This window comes from Rana temporaria, chromosome 5 (assembly GCF_905171775.1).
Source record: "Rana temporaria chromosome 5, aRanTem1.1, whole genome shotgun sequence".
Classification (NCBI taxonomy): domain Eukaryota; kingdom Metazoa; phylum Chordata; class Amphibia; order Anura; family Ranidae; genus Rana; species Rana temporaria.
Genome location: NC_053493.1, coordinates 314,837,725 through 314,863,553, shown reverse-complemented (window position 1 = coordinate 314,863,553; position 25,829 = coordinate 314,837,725). Strand labels below are relative to the sequence as shown.

The 25,829-nt window shown below is 45.0% G+C and overlaps 1 protein-coding gene across 1 annotated transcript in view; it reads left to right on the top strand.

Moving 5' to 3' along the window:
• The window catches only part of PRKDC (protein kinase, DNA-activated, catalytic subunit), a 677,570-nt gene that overhangs the window by 361,250 nt on the left and 290,491 nt on the right, over positions 1-25,829 (top strand). Inside the window, exons 41-45 of the mRNA XM_040354170.1 lie at positions 343-470; positions 4,966-5,173; positions 7,184-7,362; positions 7,718-7,886; positions 8,461-8,526. Coding sequence (XP_040210104.1) covers positions 343-470; positions 4,966-5,173; positions 7,184-7,362; positions 7,718-7,886; positions 8,461-8,526 — 750 coding nt within the window. The remainder of the gene's footprint in view (positions 1-342; positions 471-4,965; positions 5,174-7,183; positions 7,363-7,717; positions 7,887-8,460; positions 8,527-25,829) is intronic.

The window sequence follows — 25,829 nt, the reverse complement described above, 5'->3', positions numbered from 1 at the left end:
ACTGTTGCAAGCTGCTGGCTGAGGGGCACTCAAAGGAGGGAGGGGCTTGGAGCAGTTAAGAGGGACCTGAGAAGAGGAGGATCCAGGCTGCTCTGTGCAAAACCAACTGCACAGAGGAGGTAAGTATAATATAACATGTCTGTTATTTAAAAAAAAAAAAATTGAACCTTTACAATTACTTAAACCAAAGGATGAGGTCTGAGAAGAGTGTTATCCTATGGTTGGAAAGTAGTAAAAACATTTAGCCCTGCTATACTGAAGGTTTTGACCCTCAATGACATTAAAATAGTTATATCAGCTTGTTGTAATTTAAACGGGTACTAAATATGTTCAATGTTCCAGTTTTTGGATGCACTGGAGTTGTCTCGAAGTCCGCTGCTCTTGCAGCTCATGGCAGAAATTTTTTGTCGGGACAGCAAACATGTAATAGAAGAATTGTTTCAGAAAAGCTTTAAAACTGTTATTCTGAGGTAAGTGTTTCAAGTGAAGATTTGAATATTTTTTAATAAATATTTTTTAAAACTATATATTTTTATATACACTATATTACCAAAACTATTGGGACACCTGCCTTTACACAAACTTTATTGGCATCCCAGTCTTAGTCTGTAGGGTTCAGTATTGAGTTGTATCGAACAATGGGAGAGTTTTCCCAGGACAGAAGGTAAAAAGTGACCCCAGACATTTATGCAGTAACAAAATTCAAAACGTTTATTGGACAATAGAAACAAACATTAAAAATGTATGAACCCTCCACCTGTCACCAAATAACAACTTTGTTATTAGCTAAAAGAAAAAAAGCACACACTTGGCCCATGAGCTCCTCTATTAATATAAGAGATAGCTGTATTCATTCCAGATTGAGATATCAATCAAGTATCCAGCTCACTGAGCAATAACTATTAATCATCATACAGATTTGTAACATGATTGCATCCATTCTGGATAATGACAGTTACACAAACACAGGTACATCACAGGAAGTGATGAAACGATTACTTATTAGACAGAAAGTGCAGTAGAAGAAATTGGTAAAGAATCCCCATTTGTTGTAAGGTATTACTAGCTTTCTACGTCTGGTGCCAACTTACAGTTAGCTGGGCTTTCTGGAATAGAAGTAGAATCAAAATGATCTTCCTGCACTCCTCCCAGCTGTATGCACAGACAGTCTCTACCCTGTGGAGACCAGTAAAGTTCCTCCACCCCAAACTCGCTCATCTATGTCTCTATGGACTGGTGTGCACTGGTGCGCAGTCATGTTTAAACAGGAAGGGGCCATCCCCAACCTGTTCCCACAAAGTTGGAAGCATGAAATTGTCTAAAATGTCTTGGTATGTTGACGTCTTAAGTGTTCCCTTCACTTAAACCAGGGGTTGACAAATTTGCTTGGAATCTAGGAGCCAGCTAAAAAAGTAAGGAGCCAGAAAAGAGCGAGAGCAATAATTCTAGCCCTAGACCTCTTCTGTAACTCAAAACATGCAACCTGTAGAATTTTTAAACGTCGCCTATGGAGATTTTAAAGGGTAAAAGTTTGTCGCCATTCCACGAGCGGACATAATTTTGAAGCGTGACATGTTGGGTATCAATTTACTCAGCGTAACATTATCTTTCATAATATATAAAAAAAAATGGGGATAACTTTACTGTTGTCTTATTTTTTTAAGTGTAATTTTTTCCCAAAAAAGTGCGCTTGTAAGACTGCTGCGCAAATACGGCGTGACAGAAAGTATTGCAATGATCGCCATTTTATTCTCTAGGGTGTTAGGATAAAAAATATATATAATGTTTGGGGGTTCTAATTAGAGGGAAGAAGATGGCAGTGAAATAGTGAAAAATTACATTATAATTGCTGTTTAACTTGTAATGCTTAACTTGTAATACCAACGGCCACCACCAGATGGCGCCAGCTTACACATCTGGTGGTAATAACTTGTAATACCAAGGGCTCACCACCAGATGTCGCCAGCTCACAAGCCAAGCCAAGTCGCCAGGACCCTATTTCTAGTCGCCATGGCGACCTGGCGCCTGGGATTTGTCGATCCCTGCATAGTGTGCAAGGCTCAAAATTTCAAGTCCTGAGCCACTAGCCAGGCCTTAAGACTTGCTAGCCACTAGTTGCACCACCCAACCTCTCTCCTGCCCCACCCCTAAGTCCACCCATAAACACGCCCTTGTAAATTATCTCATGAAATTACACTGTTATATGTTTTAAGCAGAATTAAGTTCCAAAAATAAATATTATTAACAACAAACGTTAACAATATTAACGTAAAACATATCAGTACCCATCAGTGCAGCCTCACTGTGCCCATCAAATGCAGCTTTATGGTGCCCATGAATGCAGTCTCACTGTGCCCATGAACGCAGCCTCACTGTGCCCATGAACGCAGCCTCACTGAGCCCCATCAAATGCAGCCTCACTGTGCCCCATCAAATGCAGCCTCACTGTGCCCCATCAAATGCAGCCTCACTGTGCCCCATCAAATGCAGCTTCACTGTGCCCCATGCAATGCAGCGTCACTGTGCCCCATGCAATGCAGCGTCACCGTGCGCCATGAATTGCAGCGTCACCGTGCGCCATGAATTGCAGCGTCACCGTGCGCCATGAATTGCAGCGTCACCGTGCGCCATGAATTGCAGCGTCACCGTGCGCCATGAATTGCAGCGTCACCGTGCGCCATGAATTGCAGCGTCACCGTGCGCCATGAATTGCAGCGTCACCGTGCCCCATGAATTGCAGCGTCACCGTGCCCCATGAATTGCAGCGTCACTGTGCCCTATAAATTGCAGTGTTGCAGTGCCCCATCAAATGCAGCATCGCCGTGCCCCATCAACTGCAGTGTCGCAGTGCCCCGTATATATATAAATAAAATATACTTTATATATGCCATTAGGAGCTATGAAAATGTAGGTAACCTAAGTAATACCATCTCTGATTTTTTGAGTAAATGGATGATAAATGATTTCGTTTTTGCAGATTTATGTAGGTCTCAAAGGAATTTTTAGCCCCCCTTCAAAGCCACACTAAAAACAGTTGTTTTGAAAGGAACTTTGTTCAGATTCTTGAGCCAACACCTTGATTTATTTATTAATCATAAGTTATTCTAGCAGTTGCTTACCACTTGGAATTGTTCTGAATGTTAAACCTTCATTATGTAGAAAATCTGTAACTCCCTGCAAAAAAAGTTGAAGTGTTAGGTCTGGCTTACAGCAACAGTTGTTTGCTTGGGCCACTGAAACGAGAGCAAAGATAGAGTATTGCATTAGTAGTTCACAGTTCTACTAGGATAAATTAATACTAATTCACCAAAACCCAGAAAAAGGGGATCTATGAAATTTAGAGCAAAATTTCATTTTATTCTCTCAAATGAAACAAGATTCTTGGTATATCCTATAGGCAACACTCCATTTTTCCTCACCAGGTTTTAAATCAAGTGGGTAAAGGAGTTATTCCCGCGCTACAATGGGGTCTATATGGGCAATGGTCGGAGGTGCAGCAACTACCGAATGGGCCAATCGCTACCCACAGCAAAGTATAGAGAAAATCAAAAGATGGTGTTGTGCTCCAAATAAATAAATTAGTAAATGGCTAAAAATTGTTTGAGTGTAAATGGTGCAACTGCAATTCACAGTTGCGTTTATGCTCATTTTTTCAGAAGCAAAAAAATGGGTTCAGACGCAAAAGTTTTCGCGTTTCAGACGCAAATCGCAGCAAAACACGGTACCGGCGTTTTGCCGCGATTTTGTTTATAGGCGTTTTTAAAGGTGACCTATTTTTTTTACATTAGAAATCTCAAAAATGATGGCAAATGATGAAAAACAATAAAAAAACATAAAAAAAATGTAATTGCTTGCATTGTGGACAATCCACAACTTGTGGCAGGTGACGTGACCAGTGGACAATTCACAACTTGTGGCAGGTGACATGGCCAGGTGACGTGGCAAGTGGACAATCCACAGCTTGTGGTAGGTGACGTGGCCAGGTGATGTGGCAGGTAACGTGGCCAGGTCACGTGGCCATTGGACAATCCACAACTTGTGGCAGGTGACATGGGCAGGTGACGTGGCCAGGTCATGTGGCAAGTGGACAATCCACAACTTGTGGCAGGTGATGTGGCCAGGTGACATGGCAGGTGACGTGGCAAGTGGACAATCCACAACTTGTGGCAGGTGTCGTGGACAATGCACAACTTGAGGCAGGTGACGTGGCAAGTGACACGCTAAATACATGTACACTGCTGCTCTATCAGCTGCTACTCACTCTCTGGTCTCACAAAATGGCTGAAATGGTTAAATAATATTGTTTTTTGAGCTTAGGGAGGGTCTTATGATGTTTCTTAACCAAACGCGGTAAAACGCAGCGAAATTCGCGGCAAAAACGGGCGTTTTAAACGCTGGTTTTTGCGTTTGAAAATGTGTGTTTAGATGAGTTTGCATCTGCGTCTCGTGTGCATGGGGCCTTATGGTGACTTTTCAGTGTGTAAATCTACTCACCGAAAAGTCACTCTAAAACGTGGACAATTCTGAAGCCTCATATACCATTCATATGATGTGATTTTATTCACACACTACAGTCACCTTTATTTGCATTATTTTGCACTTTCATTCAGCTCACTGTTGGATTCATTTGTTATTGTCTTTCAATTTACTTATACACTACAGTCACCTTATTTGCCAGTTTTGCACTCTATCACTGTTGTACAAATTTACCTTCGATGCATATTGTAGATTTATTCTAGCTATTTTTAGCCATTTAACTTATATATTTGGAGCACAACACCATCTTTTGATTTTCTCTAGGTTTTAAATCAACCCTTCTGCCTCCACTGTCTTCTGAAAAGCACTGTTTCTGATATAGAGATGCAATAAAGGGTATATTTGCTTTAAGCAGAACTTGAGTTAGAACACCAATCTAAAAGGTTTTCCTCTTCAAAAAGTGCCTAAAATATTTTTCTTTTGCATTAGGAGTAACTGTGATGGACAAGTAATCCTTATGAATACTTTGCATGGAATGTTTACTTGTGAAAATCTGTTGTCAAATACAACCAGGCAGGCTATAATTGACAGATGCCTGCTAACTCTCCTGTGGAACTGCAGCCTTGATGCTATGAGAGAGTTCTTCTGCAAAATCATTACTCTCTCGGTGGATACTCTCAAAAGCAAATTTACCAAGGTAAATGTTGTTTTATGAAGATTTTTTAAACCTTCTTTTTCTTAATACTTAAAAGAAAAATTGCACACCTTAACCATATCCTAATATATACATATAATTAAAGCAATCCCTTTATTTTATTTTTTTATTAAATTTTAAAAGTTTCATTACAAAAATACCAAACACAGATATAAGGAGGGGTAAAGCAAGTACAGAAGGGGAAAGGGATAGGAAATGCTAAAGCATCAACAGACCCACATTAGTGGTGTGGATACATCCTGAAATTTTTAAACATGAGGCTTAGCCGGTTGACCGAATGGGGTTGAGGAACGGCTCTAGAAGAGCACAAGCCCAACACAATAGCAGTTCCTATAGGCCTATATGCAGGTCCCAGTCATCAGTTAAACATACCACGAGGAAGAAAATTGTTCTGTACATAGTCTGTAAATCTAGAACAAGAAAGGGGGATAGTAAGCGAGAAGAGATAAAAAAAAAAAGAGGAAAAGTGTAAAGGAAAGTAGTACCAGCCAAGTAGACTCGTCACTCGAGGATCCTGCGCAGATATAGATGTGGATCCTATGGGGGGGGGGGGGACAGAAGGGGAGCCCCAAACAATCCCTTTAGTCTTTTTAAAGTTTTATTAAAAGGAATGTTTTCAGGGCCATATAGGCAATAACACGTACTTTTAGGCAGGAGTTTTTGTTTTACCCATACAAGGACCGCCGCACGACTATGTGCGTCCTTACTTTGAAGAGGGATATCCCAGTAATGGCAGCAGCTGCTGCTACAACCGAGGTATCCATCTCTTCAGGCGGTGGTCCTGTAAACGATAATGGTGGTCTCTGCAGCAAATTCGCCGCAAGATCACAGTTATTGGCGTCGGGAGAGGGCCCCTCTCCCGCGCCCTGCGCTGCTTACCGGAGCCGCCAGCAGAGGCGATCGGGAACTCTCCGTGGCTGGGTATGGAGACGAGTGAGGGCAAGATGGCCTTGACCCATCTCAATACAATAGCAGGGCGGAAACAACATCAAAACATCACTTCCGCCCATACGTCTTAAAGGGACAATTTTTTACCCCAGATCTCATGCAAAAGTATTGCAGTGACCGCCATTTTATTCTCTAGGGCAGGGATATGCAATTAGCGGACCTCCAGCTCTTGCAAAACTACAAGTCCCATCATGCCTCTGTCTCTGGGTGTCATGCTTGTGGCAGTCAGAGCCTTGCTATGCCTCTTGGGACTTGTAGTTCTGCAACAGCTGGAGGTCCGCTAATTGCATATCCCTGCTCTAGGGTGTTAGAATTTTTTTTTATAATGTTTAGGGGTTCCAAGTTATTTTTTAGCAAAAAAAATTGTGTAACCGCAGAGTCTGAAAAATAGGCTCGGTCCTTAAAGCGGAGGTTCATCCTAAAAACATTTTTCTAACATTACATTGTGCTCACTTCCAACATTGACAGTATGCTGATTTTTTTTTTTTTTTTTGCTGTACATACCGTCGTATAGATATTCCCCCCCCCCCCCCCCCCCCCCCGGCTTCCGGGTAGTGGCTCCCGCAGGAGTGCGCGTTCCTATGCAGAGGCTAAGTGATTGACGTGATGACAAAAACTCCCCCCCGGCGCATAAGGCGCGTCACCAGTTTCTGAAAGAAGCCGAACGTCGGTGCGCATGCGCTGTATAGCGCCGACTCGCAGTTCGCCTTCTTTTGGAAACTCGTGCCGCGCCTTATGCGCCGGGGGGGACGTTTTTGTCATCACGTCAATCACTTAGCCTCTGCATAGGAACGCCCACTCCCGCAGGATTGCAGGATGCAAACAGTCACTGGATATCAATGCTGTCCTGTCAAGGTATACATTTATGGAAAAAGGATGTTAGATCAGTTTAAATGGGCAAACAGGATAAGTGCACTTTCTCTTGAAGTGCACTTATCTTTTAAACTACAGCCTGAAGATCAGTATTTGGTGAAACTTGTGCAAAATTGTTGAAGATATGTAAAGCTCCAATGCAAAACCATATGTGAATGCTTATGTTTACAGACATCAGAAACCGTATTTGAGACACAGCTTACCAAGAAATTGGGATATTGTAAAATGTTGGAAGTTCTATATTCCCGCCTCTCCAGAGACGAAATATATTCTAAACAATCCAGAATAAATCATGCTTTTGAAGGATCATCTAATGTAGAAGGAAATCAACTCACGAAGACCTTAATTAAGTAAGTGCTATAACGTAACTTGTATTTTGCAAGCATAATTCAAGTTAAAAAATACAACTAGGTTGATGGAATTTACTGCAAAAGATCTGCATGTCATGGGTTATGAGTCTGTGGCAGAGGCTGCGCTGTTCTGAATCACAATTGCAAACTGCTCATAGTGGCCAGAAGATTCCCCTGCATATTCAGGGTTGTCAGTTAGAAATCTGCTTTACTTTTATTTGATAAAACATGGCTAGCACAAATGAGAATGAATTACTACAGTTATTGACAGTCACTACTTAAACTTTAGGTAGATTGAATAAGCCACAGATAATGTTGTAAATATGTAGTAACTTTACTTCATCGTATTTTTAAGATTGTGTCATGATGCATATACTGAGAATATGAGTGGTGAAAGCCAGCTCCTGGAGAAGAGGCGAGAATACCATTGTTCGGCTTATAACTGTGCTGTAGCAGTTGTGACCTGCACTCAGACTGACAGCAAATTCTACTATGGGTTTCTTCTCTCAGAAAAAAAGGAAAAGGTAATCACTGAATTTTCCTAGAGTTGTAATTGTCTACACTAAATTCATTAGTGTACATTTATAAAAAAAGGTGCAGGGGGCATTTGTACTTGCTACTGAATGTAGTAAACACACCCCTTTACAATGGGCTGCTGTATTTTATTCAAAATGTCCCATGATCTCCCATTGTTATCATATGTAATATAAGTCGGATTTAATTCTACAAGATTAAGAATTTATTAATTAGCTGTATCTCATACCTGCGCCAGTATAAGTTGGCATGATGATGTAAATAAAAAGGAACTTGTATGATTTCTGTCTCCTATGGCTTGCAGGACAGATCTTGCCTTTCAGGGTTTGAGACCACTTGCATGTCTGTTTTCTGTAGCTAATGACTCCTTTGTCTTGTTTAGTCAGTGAGTGGAAATCATTTCCTTTCTTCTTTCTCCTTTTTCCTTCCCCACCACCAAATTCAAGCCATTTTTCACAGGGCACCATAAAAACACCATATAAAAGATGAACGTATTGGTAATTTATAAAACTATCAGTGTAAGATTGTATTTAAGCTCATGTTTTTATTTCTTTCTTTTTTAAGAATGTGCTCATACTTGAAAATATAATCGACCTTCAACGCCAATACTCATTTCCCATTGAAGTTGAGGTAAGTTCTCTTGTGCACTTAAATGTCCTAGCCCTGTCTCTAAGGTCTGCTTCTATTGATGACCTACATAACAAAAATGAAATTAAAAAAATCTGTGTGCCAATGTTTTTTTATTGGGGGCAGTGTTTTTTTTTTGCTGCAGCTATATAACATTCACTCAGACCTATTTCCATTAAAGCCCTATTTACACTGATGCAGTGTGATTTTTTCCCACATACAGTTTTGGTGTGCTGTCTGAAAGCGCACCAAAACTTCTACCTGCGGGTACAGTGCACTGCACACACAATGTGGGATAACCGCGCCACAGCAGTGTGAATGGGCTCTTACTTTTGCTCTTTCTGTGAATGTAGTACAAACACTACTTTGCTATGGTCTGCCGTATTTTTCTCAAAATGTTTTACGATCTCCCATTGATATCAGGTGTAATATGAGCAGGATGATTATTCTACCAGTTAAAGAGATAATTTTTCATTTTGTATCCAATACCTGCTGTGGTATAAGTTCATGTATGTGATGGAAGAAACGTTTCTGCTTTTACAGCGCACAGTATAGATCTTGCAATTCAGGGTATTGTGGCAGCCTGTAATTTTGTTATCCTCTGCTGCCAGAGTTTGCCCTGTCATCGGAGTCATCCTTAGCGCAGTCGGGTGTGAGCTCTTCCACCGCGCACTCACACAAGGTGTTTTCTACAATCAAGCAAGACTTTATGGCTGAAATCACCCAGTTTTTTGCTGACTCTGACCACAGAGGCTTTAAAGTATAACTAAAGGCAAAACATTTATTTTTATTTTATTTTGGATAGATTGGAGAAGGACAGAACACTCATCGGGTTTTAGTTGAGAGTGAAAGAGAAAACCACAAATTTTGGGTTTCCACAAGAACAGTAATAGAGGTCAAATCATCCAGTGGGGCATTAGTCTTGGTGACGTGTGTGTCGATCACAAATTTCCTCACTATGAATATGTTTCCTCTCCCTTCCTGTTTTGGTTATGGCACAGGAAGTGAAGAGAAATGTACCCAATTGAACACAGATGGCAAAAAAAAAAAAAATGACCCTCCCTTACTCTATTCAAAACTATTAAAAAAAATTGCCTGTAGTTCTAATTTAAAGCGGTATTTAACCGAAAAGCAAAAATGTAATATGTTACAGCTCCTTGATCCTAGATGTGGTCGCTGCATTAGTTTTATTTTATTTATTTTTTACTCTTTTTATTGAAAAAAATACATGACAATGACAGTTATCAAATGTGCTCAACATGAGCGTACAAAAAAGTACAGAACATCTTACAGTAAAAAAAATTTGATGTCTTTACAAGTACTCTGCATTTCTCACCATGTTGATTCCGATACACGTTATAGAAAACACCAAAGAAACACAAAAGTATTAATGGCTATTTCTTAAATCTTTTAGTGATATTGTTACGTGTTAGTTAGGCAGAAGAACACCACACTTTATTATACTTAGTTGGACAACCCCTGTGTTCAAAAATGAGTTTTTCATAGGGTAATACCTGGTTTACTATCCAAAGCCATGTATGTATGGATAGAGGTGTGGGCTGGATCCACTTAAGTGCTACAGCTTTGCGGGCCATAAATAATGTCTCCAGTAGCATGATCCTAATATGTCTTGGCCATTACCCTCGTTGAGGACCCCCAGCAGACACACCAGTGTAATACATGGAACAGGAATTGATAAGACCGCAGACAATATCTCCATCACCTGTTGCCAGTATCTCACTAGAACTAGACAGAGCCACATAACACGTGTGAAATCTGCAAGAGGGCAGGTGCACCTAGTGCAGGCAGAGGTAGGTATATGGTGCATTGCGTGCAGTCTGACTGGGGTCAAATATGTTTGATGTAGCATATAAAGGTGGATTAATTTATTGTTGACTGCCGGAGATACAGATAAATGGGCGGAGCATGCCTCCTTCCAATCCTCATCAGATAAATCGGGGACAAGTTGTTGCCACTTGATGCGCACCTCCAGTGGAGCCCCACTAGTGGTGGCAGAGAGTAAATGTAGATACAGAGTTAAGATCAGTCCCCTAGGGCCCTGAGATTAAAGCACTCCTATTGGTGGGTATTCACAGAAGTCAGTGTCACGAGTAGCAAATTGAGTATGTAGCACATGTCTAAGTTGTTGATACTTATAAACGGTAGATTGGGACATTTCATATTTCTTTTGCAATCCCTCAAAAGAAGCCAATACATTTCCATTATATATATATATATATATATATATATATATATATATATATATATATATATATATATATATATATATATATATATATATATTGTCCAGAGAAACCATTCCCCTACACTCCCAGAATCCAGAGTCTACAAAATGCTTTAAATAGGGGAACATTGGATTGTGCCAAAGTGGTAGCGCCTCATTAGTACCCGGAAAATGTTTAATTTTCTTGGTCTCCCTCCACACCGTGCGGGCCAATGTCATTATTGCGGCCATAGGTGCCTACAGTGCTATGAACAAATGTTTGATTTTAAGAACATAGGCTAGATATGACTCAATCACCACCGGTGTAACTGGTCCCAGCCAGTCTGTCAGGTGGCGCAGCTGCCCAGCCAAACAGTAATAATTAGGGTTGTCCCAATACCACTTTTTTAGGACCGAGTACAAGTACCGATACTTTTTCTCTTCACAGCAGCATCTTGACCTTAGGGTATTATCCTCCATTCTAGGAGATTGACTAGGCAGAAAAACAGCATGTTAATTGTTAAACACTCCAAACAGTACAGTACCTCCCAGGGGGCAGATCCCCCATTCTCAGTTCTGCAGCCCCAGTTTTTTCTGCCTAGCAAGGAGATGACATGGCTCTTCTGGGCCCATGTGCTCTGGAGATTCTTTTTTTTTTTTGCTTTTCTTTTCGTTTTCCTGCGTTTTTGGATACTGAGATCTACATTCAACTGCCGACTGACGGGCTGGATCCTCGATCCGTGTAGTCCCCCCAAGTTCGGCCATCGAGCGTGTGCCAGCCTTTAGCTACGCGCTGGGCCGTCCACAACATGCCCCGTTGCTCCAGGGGTGGCCGGTGAGCTATACGCTCCAGGGCACACATATGACCGGGCTCTATGTCCGTGTCAGTGTGCCGGGTCGACAGCCATGCCGTAACTGCGCGGATGTTCTGTCCGGGATGCCTCCAGCCGATGGTCGCAGGACGGGTAAGTAGCAGTCCCCTTGCTTTGGCATGGTGGTGCGGCTGGTGCATTCCTGGAGAGGTCGAACGGGGGTCCGCCCTGCTTTTCTCTCTCCCTTCCTCTCCCTCCTTCCCCGCATTCTGGGTGGTTGGCCGTGAGGTGGGGGGTCCGCCTGGCGGGCTCCATCCTGTGGCTGGGGGCTGTGGCTGCTATCGGGGGTGCTGTGTTGATTTTATTGCTGCCATGTGTGCTGGGGGGGCCTGCCCGGGGGTCCCGGGTGTTTACTGTGTGTTTAACTGTGTTTTTTCTTCACTTTCGCGGTTGCCATTTTGCCGGAGCCGGGCACCTTTATTAACGATCAGTGGCCATTTTCTTGTAGACTGCATGCTGTTTTGCATGTCGGTGGCCATTTTGGATGGGGTTTTTGCCTCTAGTGCCTTGAAAATTGGCGCGAACGGCTCCAGCACACTTCCTAAGGGACAGGACAGCACTCTGGGGCAGTCAGCAGCAGTACAGCCTGGTCAGGTGGTGAGTCCTCTGGGGGGTCCCCTGTTCCCTACTGCGGCCGGGAGGGTGGCCTGTGGATCTTGCCTTGCAGTCCAAGGGCGGCTATTTGGTGTATCAGCATGGCGTCCGAACCGGATGCTTCTCCCCCAGACAACCAGTTAACCCTTAGTGCCCCTGTTCCTGCGGCCTCTGTGGATGCTATGACAGCAGTCCTTGAGGCGTTTGTTGCCAGGATTGAAGCGGCGCATTCTTCTTCTGGGGATGTCTCTGACACGGAATCGGGCCCTGCTACTGCTTCCACCCCTGGTTCCGTGGTGTCAGAGGATGCAGGCCTAGTCCACATGGACAGTGAGGATGACTCTGCATCAGGGTCAGCGCATGATAGGGCGCTTGTTGGAGCTCTTATCACTGCGATGCGGGGTAATAAGAAAATTGAGGATTCGGCGGAGTCATCAGAGATGTCGGTCCCTTTTGGGTTCCGCAAGCCAGCCCGCACCGCAAAAGTGTTTCCTTGTGTTCCTTATCTGGAAAAAATTTGTACAAGGAATGGGATCGGCCGCAGAAAGTTTTTTTCTGTTCCGAAATTATTTGCGGTCCATTACCCTTTTTTTAGGAGGACTTCCTAAAAAAGTGGACCTCTCCTCCGTCCGTGGACCCCCCTGTGTCCAGACTGAACAAGGCGACCACGTTGCCTGTGGAAGGGGTTTTCGGCTTTTAAGGACACCGCAGATAGGAGAGCTGAGGCTGTGGCCTGCTCCATGTTCACAGTGGTGGGGTCGGCGGTGAGACCGGTCTTGGCCGGGGCTCTAGTGTCACAGACACTTACCGAACAGGCAAAGTTGTTGCTTCAGGAGTTGGAGGAGCATGATGCTCCTGCGGACTGTGTGGCGCTGGCCGACCAGTTGGTGCAGGGCCTAAAATTTGTCTGTGAGTCGGCCCTGATACGCTTCCCTTGCTCTCCAGGGCTTCGGCCTACATGGTAGTGTTGCATCGCCTTGTCTGGCTGAAGTGTTGGTCTGCGGACCAGTCTTCTAAAAAGGCCTTGGTGGACTTACCCTTCAAGGGTGAACGCCATTTTGGGGTGTCTCTGGATGACATCATTAAAGATGCCACGGGAAGTACGAGCACTCTGCTCCCACAATCTTGATCTGGTAAGGGTAAGGAGCCTTGCCGTAGGCAAGGGCTCTCCTTTACCGCCCCCAAGCGTTTTTTTTGTCCACCCGGTGTTGCAGGTGAACGTTCCCAGGACGCTAAGGCGCCCGCTGAAGGACAGAAGCGCCCCTGGTTCCGCAAGCCCAACAAACCTGCGGAAAAGTCTGCTTCTGCATGAACGTCTGCCCCTGCCCGTCTCTCGGGTGGGGGGCCAGCTTCGCGGCTCGGTGGAGGTCTCTTCTTTCTGACCGGTGGGTTTGCGAAGTAGTTTCCTCGAGGTACAAGATAGAGTTTCTCTCTTGTCTGCCAAACAGATTTTTTCCTTCCAACCTCCAGCTTCCTCTGGAACGTCGGGAGGCCCTGTTTGGGGCTGTTCAGGATCTGCTGGTTAGGGGGGTAATCGTGCCGGTCCCTTTACTGGAACGGTTTCAGGGGTTTAACTTCAATCTGTTTGTAGTCCCCAAGAAGGATGGGGTCCGTCCAATCCTGGATCTCAAGGCCCTCAACTGTTTTGTCAAAGTGCAAAAGTTCAGGATGGAGTCGGTTAGCTCTGTAGTGGCAGCACTCTATTAGGGGGAATTTTCTGGCGTCCTTGGATATCAAGGACGCGTACCTGGATATCCCCATATGCGCAAAGCACCAGAGATTTCTGCGCTTTGCGGTCGGGGAGGAACACTTTCAATTTGTGGCTCTCCCTTTTGGCCTGGCTTCAGCGCCAAGGGTTTTCACCAAGGTGCTCGCTCCGATTCTGGCCCTGCTGAGGCAGCGCGGGATCGCTATTTTAGGATACCTAAACTACCTTCTCCTGAGAGCTTCTTCAAGCTCAGAGTTAGAGGTGGATGTGTCTATCACCTGCCAGACCCTCCGGGAATTCTGTTGGCTGCTAAATGTCCGGAAGTCTGTGCTGGTACCGTCTCAGAGTCTGGAATACCTGGGGTTGGTCCTGGATTCCTCGGAGGCGAGAGTTTTCATTCCCACGGAGAAACTACAGACACTGCAATCAGCGGTTGGCGACCCAGAAGTGGTCGTCGCTTCGCTTTTGCATGCGAGTTCTGGGTCTGATGGTGGCCTCCTTTGAGGCAGTTCCTTATGCTCAATTCCACACTCAAGTGTTAGAGAGAGAAATTCTGTCGCGTTGGGACAAGTTTCCTTCGTCTCTGGATTACCAAGTCCGGGTGAGTCGCCTGGACAAGTCCTCCCTAGTGTGGTGGCTGACATCTCCGGTACTTCGGGCCAGGAAATCTTTTCTGCCGTGCCATTGGACGGTGGTCACGACGGATGCCAGTCTCTTCGGCTGGGGGGTGTCTGCGGTGTTCAGTCAGCCCAGGAGCGCTGGACTCTGGAAGAGTCCCGTCTGCCGATCAATGTCCTGGTGCTCCGGGAGATCAGGCTGTGCCTCTCCAAGTGGTCTCTGAGACTGCAGGGCCGCCCGGTCAGGATCCAGTCGGACAGCGCCACGGCTGTGGCGTATGTCAATCATCGAGGGGGCACACGGAGCTCGGCCGCGGTGGTGGAGGTTGCACACATCCTCCGGTGAGCCACAAGGTACGCTCTGGCCCTGTCGGCCGTGTACATTCCGGAGGTTGCAGAGTTGGCAAGCCGACTACCTAAGTCGCCAAACACTGGACCTGGGAGAATGGTCGTTGCACCTGGATGTGTTTTCAGAGTTGTGCCAAAAATGGGGCACGCCAGGCGTGGACCTTCGGGCGTCCCGTCTCAATCGGAAGGTGTCGTGTTTCGTGTCCAGGTCAGGAGACCCTTGGGCAGACGCGTTGGTGGCACCGTGGGGTCGGGAGGAGTCCTGCCTGCCAATCAATGTCCTGGAACTCCCGGCGATCAGGCTGTCCCTCTTCAAGTGGTCTCTGAGACTGCAGGGTCGCCCGGTCAGGATTCAGACGGAAAACGCCACGGCTGTGGTGTATGTCAATCATCAAGGGGGCACATGGAGCTCGGCTGCAGCGGCGGAAGTCGCTCACATCCTCCGGTGGGCCGAAAAGTACATTCCGGCTCTGTCGGCCGTGTACATTCCGGGTGTATAGAACTGGCAGGTGGACTACCTAAGTCGCCAAACGCTAGACCAAGGAGAATGGTTGCTACACCTGAATGTGTTTCAGAGTCTGTGTCTGAAATGGGGCACTCCAGACGTGGATCTTCTGGCGTCCCGTCTCAATCGGAAGGTGTCACGGTTCGTGGCCAGGTCAGGAGACCCATGGGCGGATGCATCAGACGCGTTGGTGGCGCCGTGGGGTCACTATCGCCTAATCTATGCCTTCCCTCCTCTGAAGCTTTTTCCTCGTCTGCTGCGCAGAGTGGAAGCCGAGGGGATACCAACAATACTGATCGCTCCGGATTGGCCTCGCCGTTCCTGGTATGCAGATTTTGTGCGTATGGTGGCAGGGGTTCTTCTGTCGCAGGGTCCGATATTTCATCCTGCTTTACAGTCGTTGGCTTTAACGGCGTGGCTATTGAAAGCCAGGTGCTGAGGGATCGAGGCCTGTCGGACTCTGTGATCTCTACCATGCTGCGGGCACGGAAGTCTACTTCATGGCAGATTTACCATTGTACGTGGAAGGCTTACATCTCTCTGTGTGAGGAGATGAATTGGCACCCCCGTACATACGCGATGTCCCGGATTCTGCTGTTCTTACAGCGTGGAGTGGATCAGGCTCTCGCCTTGAGTACGATTTAAGGGGCTGTTTTCTTTCAGCGACCTATGGCGGCGCACTCTCTGGTGCGTACGTTTGTGCAGGGGGTTCGACATGTGGCTCCTCCACTGCCTCCATGGTACTTGAATTTAGTTCTCTCGGTGCTTCAAAAGTCTCCGTTTGAGGACATTCGAAAAATCCCTTTGTTGACTCTTTCCCAGAAGGTGGTTTTTCTGGTGGCAATTACATCGGTCAGACGGGTTTCTGAATTAACGGCATTGTCTTGCAAAGCCCCTTATTTGGTCATCCACAGGGATAAGGTGGTGCTGCGGCCGCAGCCGTCTTTCCTTCCTAAGGTTGTTTCGGCCTTTCACATTAATGAGGACATTGTTCTTCCATCCGGCCGGCTAACCCAAAAGAGGCCACGTTGCATTCCCTGGACGTGGTTCGAGCCCTACGGGTGTACCTGTCTGCTACAGCTCCGTTTTGGAGGTCGGATTCACTGTTCGTGTCGGTGACTGGTCCTAAGGTCTGGCGGTCTTGTCGGCCACCATTTCTAGGTGGATCAGGCAGGTCGAGCTTCAGGTTTATGCCCTAAAGGGGCGGGCGCCCCCCTTCCCGGTTACGGCACATTCGACCAGGGCAATTGGTGCCTCTTGGGCTTTCCGCCATCAGGCGTCTGTTTTACAGGTGTTTAAGGCAGCTACTTGGTCGCCAGTCCACCCCTTCTCAAAGTTTTATAAGGTGGATGAGAGTGCATCTTCGGATGCCTCCTTCGGCCGCAAAGGTTTTGCAGGTGGCTGTTTAAGGTTGAAGTTCTTCCGTTGAGGAGCTCTGGTTTGTTTGGGGTGAAGTTGGTTTGCTGTGTTTTCCCACCCCTCGATTTTTTGACACTGCTTGGGGACGTCCCTAAGGTCAAGATGCTGATGTGTCCGTCTATGAACGGAAGAGATAATAGGATTTTTGTACTCACCGTAAAATCCATTTCTCTGAGTTCATGGACGGACACAGAACCCACCCCTCCTATGTTTGTACTGCTTGTTTAGGAACTGAGGCTGCAGAGCAGAGAGTGGGGGATGTACCCGGGGAACTGCCCCCTGGGAGGTACTGTACTGTGTGGAGTGTTTAACACTTAACATGCTGCTTTTCTGCCTAGTCAATCTCCTAGAAAGGAGGATAATACCCTAAGGTCAAGATGCTGCTGTGTCCGTCCATGAACTCAGAGAAATGGATTTTACGGTGAGTACAAAAATCCTATTTTTTCATGTACTTGCCGATACCGATTACCGATACTTTTTTTTAATTGTGTCCCCACAAATGCAGCCATGTCCCCAAAGGGAAAGCCAATCCCTCCGCCGTCTAGTTGATCAGCGCGGGGAACATTACAGCTTTCATTTGAATAGCTGTGTGTTCCCCGCCGCACCTTGTCATTTATAGCCCCTCCCCCTTGTCCGGGCACTTTGATAGACAGATCACCCATCCCAGATCAAAGTGCCAGGGTATCGGTATCAGGACAACCCTAGTAATAATATATGTTAGGCAATGCCATGCCAGCATCAGCCTTAGGGCGCTGCAGAGTGGAGAATTGAAGTTCCTGCCTATGATTGGCCCAAATAAAGGTTATAAGTAGCGTGCCCATGGTTTTAAAAAAAAAAATGATCTAGATACTGATGTAGGCATGTGAGAAGTCACGTACAGACACTTGGGCAGAAGGATTATCTTTGAGATTAATCCTGCTTGCTACCGACAGGGGAAGTTTGTTAGTTTTCTTTTTTAGGCTTTTTTTTCTCCTTTCATTTCACCTGGTGATCCAGCCAGTAACATACTTTTTTAGGGTGTCTGCATTTTGGATGAAGTGGTAAAACGGACATCTTTGGAGAGCAGCATTGTCAGTCTGGGGGGAGGGTAGTGTTAAGCCTCATACACACGATCGGATTTTGATCAGACAAAGCGTAGGACTTTTGTCTGAAGGGCGTTGACCAGGAACTTGTATTGCATACAAATGGCAAATAATTGTCGGCACACAAAACGTGTTTTTTTAGCTCTTTAGCGCCACCCTTTGGGCAACTTCTGCTAATGATGTGTTATGGTTAGCATTGCTTATGAGCATGCGTATTTGTACTTTGGTGTTTTGTCAGACGGACTTGTGTACATGATCGGATAATCCGACAACACACATTTACACACATTTGTTGGCGGACAATTTTAAAGCATGCTATTTTCCGTCAACATGCTGTCATAACATAATTCCCGTTGGATAATCCGATCGTGTGTATGAGGCTTTAGACTAGCAGATTTAGATGGATTTGACTAACAATTTGAAGCTCAACTCCAGCTAAGACTTAGGCCTTGTACACACGGTCGGACCGGTCCGATGAAAACGGTCCGCCGGACCGTTGTCATCGGACATGTCCGCTGCCTGATTTTGGTCTGATGTGTGTACACACCATCAGACCAAAATCCCCGCAGACAGCGAACGCGGTGACGTGGCCGCGACGATGACGCGGCGACGTGCGCTGCCCTGGAAGTTCAATGCTTCCACGCATGCGTCGAATCACTTTGACGCATGCGGGGGATTTCGGCCCAGCGGACATGTCCGATGAGTCGTACTGACCATCGGACATATCCAACGGACATGTTTCCAGCGGACATGTTTCTTAGCATGCTGAGAAACATTTGTCCGCTGGAAACCTGTCCGGTTGGCCGTACAGACGACCAAACATGTCCGCGGAAACTGGTCCGCGGACCAGTTTCAGCAGACATGTTCGGTCGTGTGTACGAGGCCTCACGCAACCAATTTTTATTTTCCTTTTGGGATTTTACATAAATTAATAAAAGTCCATTGTAAGTACAAGCGTTACATGGTTTGTCTGGACAGCCTGGTTTGTTAATGTACAGTAAGTAGAAAAATAACATAAAATTACAGGCTGGATCACCAGGTAAAAATAAAGGAAAATAAAACCCCAAAAATGTAACTAATGCAATGAATACATCTAAGAATTGGTAAGCAGCAATTTAATAAATTTTTGTTTTTGGGTTTAATACCGCTTTAACCACTTCCCACCAAGGTACGTACCTGTACGTCCTCAGGTTTCAGTGGTTATACTGGGATGACCCGGTATTACTGCACCTACAGGCATCATCCCAGTATCATTCTTTTCAGCCGGTGACTTGTCCTCAATGTTCCCCTATGGGGGAAGTTCCTCCACTCACTGCGCAGGCGCAAACTTCCCGACGGAAATCCCCGAACCTCGCCCGGCATCCAGGCTCATTCTTTAACATCCCCGTGGATTGGAGGATGTTAAAAAAAGAGCCAGGAGGCCAAGCGAGCGAAGCGAGCCGTCCGAGCGCAGCGAGGACATGAGGCCGACTGGCCACTTTCCTCTAAGTCCACGTCGCCCTGGATGCCGGCCGCCGTTCGGGGATTTCCGTCAGCAAGTTTGCACCTGCGCAGTGCTTGACGGAACTTTCCCGATGGCTGGAACCAGCTCAGCGCATCAGTTCGCGCATGCGCTGGAACTTCCATGATACATGGAACCAGCACGTCAGATCACCGGGAATTCCTAATTGGCCACTCAATCACTTCTGCAGGTGGCGGAAGGAGGTCCCACTCCCCTTCTGCTGCTGCCTCTCCTGTGCTCTCCTGTCTCCTGCGGTCAGCCATGATGGCTGCCCTGTACAGAGAGAGAGAATCTGACGTAGTTCCCCTCTCTCTGTAACCCTGTAAACCAGGAGCGATGAGTAGTTTGTCACTTCTGGTTCCACCCCTTTGTTTACCTGGCTACTTGTTTGTCTGATCGGCTGCATGGGGGGGCCAGAGGAGGGATTTGGGGTCTAACAGACATCAAATATCTCCATAAAGAGGACCTGTCATGGCCCATGCTGTCACAAGGGATGTTGTTTATCCCTTGTGATAGCAATAAAGTTAGTACTACATTTTTTTTGGTATAAAATAAATAATAAAAAATAAAGTACCCCTGTCCCACCCTGCTTACACGCAAATGCAAACGCTTATGTTACTCCCGCACGCATATGTAAACGGTGATCACACCCCACATGTGAGGTATTGTTGCGAATGTCAGAGCAAAAGCAATAATGCTAGCACCAGATCCCTGTGAAATTCTAAACTGGGAACCTGTAAAGGCATTTAAGTTTTAAGCACTGTAGTTTGCTGCCATTTTCACAGGCAGACGCAATTTTAAAGTGTGACATGTTGGGTATCTATTTACTTGGCGTAACATCATCTTTCACATTATACTTAAAAATGTTGCTGCCTTTTTGTTATGAAAAAAAAAATTGCATTTGAAAAACCGTTGTGCAATTAATTACCGTTTGACATAAAAAACTGCATCACCCACCATTTTATTCTATAGGGTCTCTGCAAAAAAAAAAAAAAACATATGTTTGGGGGTGTTCTAATTAATTTTCTAGCAAAAAAAAATACATGTAGGAGCGAAGTTTCAGAAATGGCCTGGGTGCAAAGTGGTTTAAAATTCATCCATGACTTGCTGATTTTCTCATGACTTTAGCGGCTTCTGAGCCATCAGTTATAGAGGGTCTATCTGAGTTGCTTTATCTTTGTCTGATGAGTGTATTCTGGTGGAATGTTTGACCCCATACACACCATTACATTTTCTGCAGATTTCGGTCTTCAGATTTACCAAAATATGTAGTGCAAGGGCCTGCCTGACTGCATACAAATTGAAAGTCTTATGCCACGTACACACAACCGTTTTTCGGGTTCTAAAAAATTAAGTTTTTAAAAGTCTAGTAAAAATTACGTTTTTTTCAACCCTATCATTGAAACGGCCTTGCCTACACACGATCGTGAAAAAAAAATGCAAAAGCAAAGCGCGGTGACATACAACATGTACAACGGCACTATAAAGGGGAAGTTCTATTTGAATGACGCCACCCTTTGGGCTGCTTTAGCTGATTTCGTGTTAGTAAAAGACAATTCACGCTTTTCTGTCTGTTACGGTGTGATGAATGTGCTTACTCCATTACGAACGGTAGTTTTACCAGAACGAGCGCTCCCGTCTCATAACTTGCTTCTGAGCATGCGCGGATTTTTCACATCGTTAAAGCCCACGCACGACCATTTTTTACAACCTTAAAACCAACAATGTTAAAACACGTAATGGAAAAAATGGTAAATAACTATAAAAACACATGGCAATGTCCAAGTCCTATACCACAAACAGCGCTGGTGTTGGTACTTCAGTGTGGCAAAATAATAGTCACCGGAAAACAAATGAAACCAGGCGATGTATAATTCCCAAAGGATGATGCACTCGTCACAGCTTAGGGATACACCATCAGCTAAAGGCTCCAAATCAAACAAGGAAACAGAGCTAAGCCAATAGCGTAATTCCGTTTATTTGAATAAAATCCAGAGCCTCCCACAGATAGCCACCCCTCATATGCGTTGTGTAGGTCACCATGACCTACACGACACAAAGTGACGTTTGCGCTCCACCGCAGCCATACCCAGAACCAGGAAGTAATAGCGGTCGGCTATACAACTCGGTCTGCACGGCGCTCTCTCCCCATCGTGGAGACGGTGATCAGATGCACACATTTTACAACATACAAGTACGTGCATTATATGAGGGGTGGCTATCTGTGGGGGGGCTCTGGATTTTATTCAAATAAACTGAATTACGCTATTGGCATAGCTCCGTTTCCTTGTTTGATTTGGAGCCTTTAGCTGATGGTGTATCCCTAAGCTGTGACGAGTTCATCATCCTTTGGGAATTATACATCGCCTGGTTTCATTTGCTTTCCGGTGAGTGTGTACCCCGGAGGGGGATTGTCTGTCCCACGTGGTGGATCTGGATTTCATGGTGGATGGTGCTCGCTATCTTTTCCAATACAATCACTCACGGACTCTCCTTTTGATTGCTCTGCACTTCATCAACTTGCTATAATATTGTGTGGAGTTGGTCATTTTTAAATATTATTTTGCCACACTGAAGTACCAACACCAGCGCTGTTTGTGGTATAGGATTCGGACATTGCCATATGTTTTTATAGTTGTTATTTACCATTTTTTCCATTTTGCATCATTTTTAAACAGCAGCTTATTTAATTTATTCCTGGTTGGGATCCTTTTGCAAAAACGTATCCTTCATCATAGTGGTTCTCTTTATACATTGCACTTCAGTGTGCAGTTTTGTATATAGTCATATTGCTATCTGTGTTTCACTAGGCTCAGGGAGGTGTACAGTAGGCCTTTACATTACACCTTTGTTATATTAATGTTAAAAACGTAGTAAAAAAATAGAGCATGTTCGAAAAAAAAAAAAATGTACCCATATTTTAGAACCCGAAAAATGCTCTGAAGCCCACACACGATTGTTTTTAACGACATTTAAAAAAAAAGTTTTTTGTTTTTAGAACCCGAAAAACGGTCGTGTGTACGAGGCATTAAGGTTTGACCTCATAACGTTTTGGTAAAAAAATCTGCAGAAAATCGAATCGTGTGTATCGGGTCTTAGTTTTCTGCTGTTATTCCCAAGTTAATTTGGTTTTTAGTTTACATCACTCTGAAATTGGAAAATTAGCCTGTTGCTTGTACTAGTGCTATTTCCAGTCTTGGGTCATTTAGAGCCCCTAAGGCAGCAGAGACGTTCTTATCGCACCAGCTGTTCCAACTCTTTCTCTAAGAAAATTGAAAACATCTTAACAAGCGGGTTGCCTCTCCCAAACTATTGGCCTCGTTCCTGTTTGGGAAAAATGTTGTACAAAAGTGGTCTACCCCCAATGTGGATCCTCCTTAGGATGACCATCATACTGGTAGAGGAGGTGCCTGTATTTGTATTTTAGGATCCAACCGTTTAAAGGGGTTGTTAAGGTAAAAAAAAAAATAACCTAAATAGCTTCCTTTATCTTAGTGCAGTCCTCCTTCACTCACTTCATCCTTCGATTTTGCTTTTAAATGTCCTTATTTCTTCTGAGAAATCCTCACTTCCTGTTCTTCTGTTTGTAACTACACACCGTAATGCAAGGCTTTCTTCCTGGTGTGGAAAAAGCCTCTTGAGGGGGGAGGGGGCTAGCAGGCAAGTCAGGACACTCTCTACTTTGCAGATAGAGAAAGGAGCTGTGTGTTAGTGGACATCCTGCTCGCCCCCTCAAGAGGCTTTCTCCACACCAGGGAGTAAGCCTCCCATTACTGTGTGTAGTTACAGACAGAAGAACAAGAAGTGAGGATTTCTCAGAAGAAATAAGGACATTTAAAAGCAAAATTTAAGGATGAGGTAAGTAAAGGAAGCTATTTAGGGAAAAAATGTTTTACCTTTACAACCCCTTTAAACAGTTGGATCCTAAAATACAGGCACCTCCTCTACCAGTATGGTGGTCATCTTTACCCCAAGCTTGGCTTTTAGTTTACCTGAAAATCATGGGCTCATAGTCCTCCAAACACTCAGACCAGTCTTCTTGTGCATGAAAGTTCCCCTGCAAAGCAGGGGGATTTTTATTCAATCTATAAAATTTAGTTATTCATTCCACCCTATGTAGATGGCTCATACATACCCTTATTCAAGCTTTTGGTCTTAAAGCAAAGCTCCAGAGCCGCAGCGAGATCTTTCGGAAGTGGGGATGGGTATCTGCTCCCCCGTCCCTATCGAAAGGTGCCAAATGTGGCAACGGGGGGAGGATACAGATAAGCGGATAAGCTTCCACTTTTGGGTGAAACTTCACTTTAAGTATCCTGCTTCCAGGCGCATTGTACTAATTTTTCTGAGTGCTTCTAGGGCTTTTTGGCATTAAGCATCTGTTTTCCAGATATGAAGGCTGCCACCTGATCTTCTGTTCACACATTCGCTAAACTATACCAGGTGGATTTTTATACCTCATCTGATACCAGCTTTGGCTATAAAGAGTCCACTGAGGGTCACACCTTGCTTTGCTACAAAGTTGATACATATGCATATATTCTGTTTGTCAGTGTTCGATTCTCCGGTAGTTGGCAGTATAACTCAAAAGTTATTGACTTCTGGTCCCCCTCATGAACTCCAAGAAAATAATTTTATGGGGAGAGCAAATATCCTATAGCCAAAGGGAAGTGAGAGGAAATCCCTCCAAAGTAAAATAAATTCTGGGGTGTCAGGAGAACCATGGTTCTATTCTTTAATGACACTTGAAATAAATACATTTATTTATTTATTTATTTATTTATTTATTGGTTTATAAGACCACAGAAGCATTTAGCGGCTCTATTGTAATCAAAATGAAACCTCTCCCCTCCATAAAAAAGCTTTACAAAAACTGTAAAATATGCTCACGGCAGGAACTACTACTCTGGCAACTGGTGGATGTTGGTCACATAATCCCATTCCTAGGTATTGTCCACTATGGTCTATTGGTTAGCCCTTTACAAATGTGAGACCATTTTCCTCATCCGTATTTCTTATTTCTTTACCAGCAGAAAGTTTGTGCTTCCAGGTGGCTTGTGGCCAGGCTCTAGGGCAGTGATGGCGAACCTTGGCACCCCAGATCTTTTGGAACTACATTTACCATGATGCTAATGAACTCTTCAGTGTAGTTGAGCATCATGGGAAATGTAGTTCCAAAACATCTGGGGTGCCAAGGTTTGCCATCATTGCTCTACGGGAACAAAGGCAAACACTATTTTTGAGGTAACGGGTTCATTTGCAGGAAGATTTTCTCTTGGTGATTGTGCTTTAACATTGTGTTTTGTAGCTGTAGGTTTAGGCTGTATGGGGTTAGTATGTAAATAGATTAAAGTTGATTTTCAGAGAAATATAAATAAAAGCAAAAACACTAAGGCTGGGTTCACACTGATGTGAATTGGAAACGGGGTTTTTCCCGCATCCAATTCGCATGTCAGGAGATTGTGACCGGCTCTCTATGCAGTCGGTTCACAGATCTCCGGAGCGGCTCTGGTGTGAATTGCACAGGAGTCCTGTGTCTTCCGGTCCATTTAAGGTCCACATTCAGGCTGAAATCGGATCAGGTAAGGTGAGCTGCTCCGTGCTGCAGTGTGAACCCAGCCTTATTCAATTTAGGTACAGTATGCTCATTAACCACTTCAAAACCGCACGCCGTCATATGACGTCCAAAAAGGGGATCTCTTATCCCGGGTGGACGTCATATGACGTCCTGTACTTTGTGTGGTGATATCTGAATGATGCCTTCACCTAGAGAGGCATCATTCAGATATTTTGTTCCGAACCTGCACACCATAAGAACAATCATAGCGTTGGTTCCGCCGCTTGATCATTCTTATAGGCGGCGGGAGGGGACATCCCCCCCTCCCGCCGCCATCCGGTGCTTCTCAGGGCTCTCCCGTGCTATCGGGGGCCCGGAGAGACGATCGCCGTGCGCCGGTTGGGAGGCATAGAGATGACTGGTGACCAGATGGTCAACAGTCATCTCTATGACCGTCGGAGGCCCGGGCGCGATGTGATGACGTCACGCCCAGGTACCCGTAAGTAAACAAACCGCAATTGAGGCTAGTAAGAATTAGATCTGTGAATTTTTTTGGAGGAGAGATGTGGGTTCTTTTTGACCCCGCATCTCTCCTTAAAGAGGACCTGTCGCACACTATTCCTATTACAAGGGATGTTTACATTCCTTGTAATTGGAATAAAAAAGATCGAAAAACAAATAAAAAAACGTAAAAAAAGTGTAAAAAAAATAAATAAGTAAAAAATAAATTAAAACGCCCCAGTCCCCGGTAGCTCGCGCTCAGAAGCGAACGCACACGTAAGTAAATGTCGTTCAAACCACACATGTGAGGTGTCGCCGCGTGCGTTAGAGCGTGTACAACAATTCTAGCACTATACCTCCTCTGTAACTCTAAACTGGTAA